The sequence below is a fragment of the Apis dorsata genome, unplaced genomic scaffold (assembly GCF_000469605.1).
Source record: "Apis dorsata unplaced genomic scaffold, Apis dorsata 1.3 scaffold_52, whole genome shotgun sequence".
NCBI lineage: Eukaryota > Metazoa > Arthropoda > Insecta > Hymenoptera > Apidae > Apis > Apis dorsata.
In genome coordinates this window covers 3115613-3117510 of record NW_006263353.1, presented here as the reverse complement: position 1 = coordinate 3117510, position 1898 = coordinate 3115613, and the positions used below count along the sequence as shown (strand labels likewise).

The 1898-nt window shown below is 44.3% G+C and overlaps 1 protein-coding gene across 1 annotated transcript in view; it reads right to left on the bottom strand.

The window, feature by feature from the left end:
- LOC102680691 overlaps window positions 1–72 on the bottom strand; it is a gene marked incomplete at its 5' end in the record, with an annotated part of 5028 nt that extends 4956 nt beyond the window's left edge. The window contains one exon of the mRNA XM_031514966.1: window positions 1–72. This exon is cut by the window's left edge and continues 361 nt beyond it. Within this exon, the coding sequence (XP_031370826.1) occupies window positions 1–72 (72 nt within the window).
- Window positions 73–1898: the final 1826 nt, after the last annotated feature.

Here is a 1898-nt window from a genome sequence, read left to right as displayed (position 1 = left end):
CCTCGTCGAAGCCCGCCCGACGATCTCCTCCCTCGTTCGTCGAAATTGGCGGCCCCTCGATCGATTCAACGATCACCGTGATCCCGGTAGAAATGTAGATTAAAAGGCACAAGGTTCTCAATCCGTGCTTCATCGCGTTCCACGAAAGGAAGATCGAGGAGAAAGTCTCGCGATGATGAAGTTTTTCCCTTGATTCCCCGCCAAATTCAGGCCAATCGCTCCATTCCCGAAGAGGAAGAATTCGAGGATTGATCGATTTCGCTCATCCGACGTTTTCCATCGTTTTTCTCCTTGGAGAAAACGAAGAGAAGGAAAGAATGGAAGAGGAGGAAGAATAGTGGTAACCGGGTTCTGGAACAATACTGTTGATCCAACGCCCACGATCGGCCCCCTATATAGGCGGCAAAGGACGTTCACACACACGCGGAACAAACAATTGGTTTCACTCGGTGAATCTTCTCGAGCAGCGAAAGTTCTCGAGCTGGTTGTGTTCTTTTCATTTCGTACGAGAGATCGAGGATCCCTCGATACACCGGATGCACTCGAGCAGGCCAATTTCGAGAGTTCGAGAAGCGAGAAGCGAGTTAGACTGTCAGAAATGTCGGTTTGCGAGAAATTCTCGCGCGATTTTGGACGAAAAAAAAAAAAAAAAAAACTATTGAATATTTGAAATATTTAAATATCGATCCAATCGATCTAAGATGTAAAAACTCGCGATTATAAAAAGTATTTCTATAAGAATTCGTCGAACAGGATGGAATAATTCAAATCTACGGATTATCATCGATGTAAACCGGTATCATCATCGATTCATGAAAGTGATGAAATTGAGAAGGGAAAAGTTGTTGAATCGCGCACGACGTCGTTTCCCTCCTAAGACTAAGACGAAAGAGATCCTCCTTGAATGCAAATTACTCTTTCAACTTGCCTTTATTTAACTATCGTCCATTCAGCTTGTTTCAAACGTTTATTTGACAAATATACACTTTTGAACGTCGAGAGGATTACGTTTGAGCGATGAATATATGCAAAACTCTTTGTACGTTCTTTTTTTTCTTTCCTTTTTTTTTTTCCCCCCAAAGGAAACATGAAAAAATCGAAACGAATCGATCTAAAGCGAACGACAAATAATAGACATTTTATCCCAAAAATTATTCGATCAACGAGAGTCCGCAAATGTTCGCTCTTTTAACTTTAAGAAAAGAAAAAAACACACGCGCGCGCATCGATTTAGAAAGGAGAGAAAGGGAGAGTGCGACAAAACAGCTTCGTATAAAATTAACATTTATTTATAAATAGTTCGATATAAGTTACATGGCGACCCGGGCACGGGATGAGAATATAAATAATCATTGGATGAAATCTGGTAGCCCTGTACAGGTACTGACTACTGAGTCCGAGCGCGTTCGACCCGGGATCTGCGATCGAGGGATCGTCGACCCCCCTCGAATGGGTATACCGTATATCGATCACTGTGGTGGAACGTGATATATTCATACCATTTCACCACCGTTCACCATAATGAATAAAGTCCGTCATGGCTGCTTTTCGTGCTGCTTACGTCACAATTGACGAAAATCGTGATCCAGCGATCGACACACCCGATATGCAACCGTCTGATCCAAGTCTGAGGAAAATATCTCTATTCGGCGGTCGGCAGTCGTAGTACGTGGCGTCACGTGTGTATGTGTGCGTAAATGTAGAATATGTGTGTCACTGTGTAACGATACTACACCGAGACGAGCATCGACTCCAGAGTATCCAGGTGATCGATCGATCGGTCGGTCCGTCCAATCAGGTCGATCGCACAGTTTCAGTTAGACGAAGTCCTCGAGGGATCGAGATCGGCGCAGCCCCTCGGCCGAACGATCACTTTGGCGAGCGAAGGTAGTGAGTTG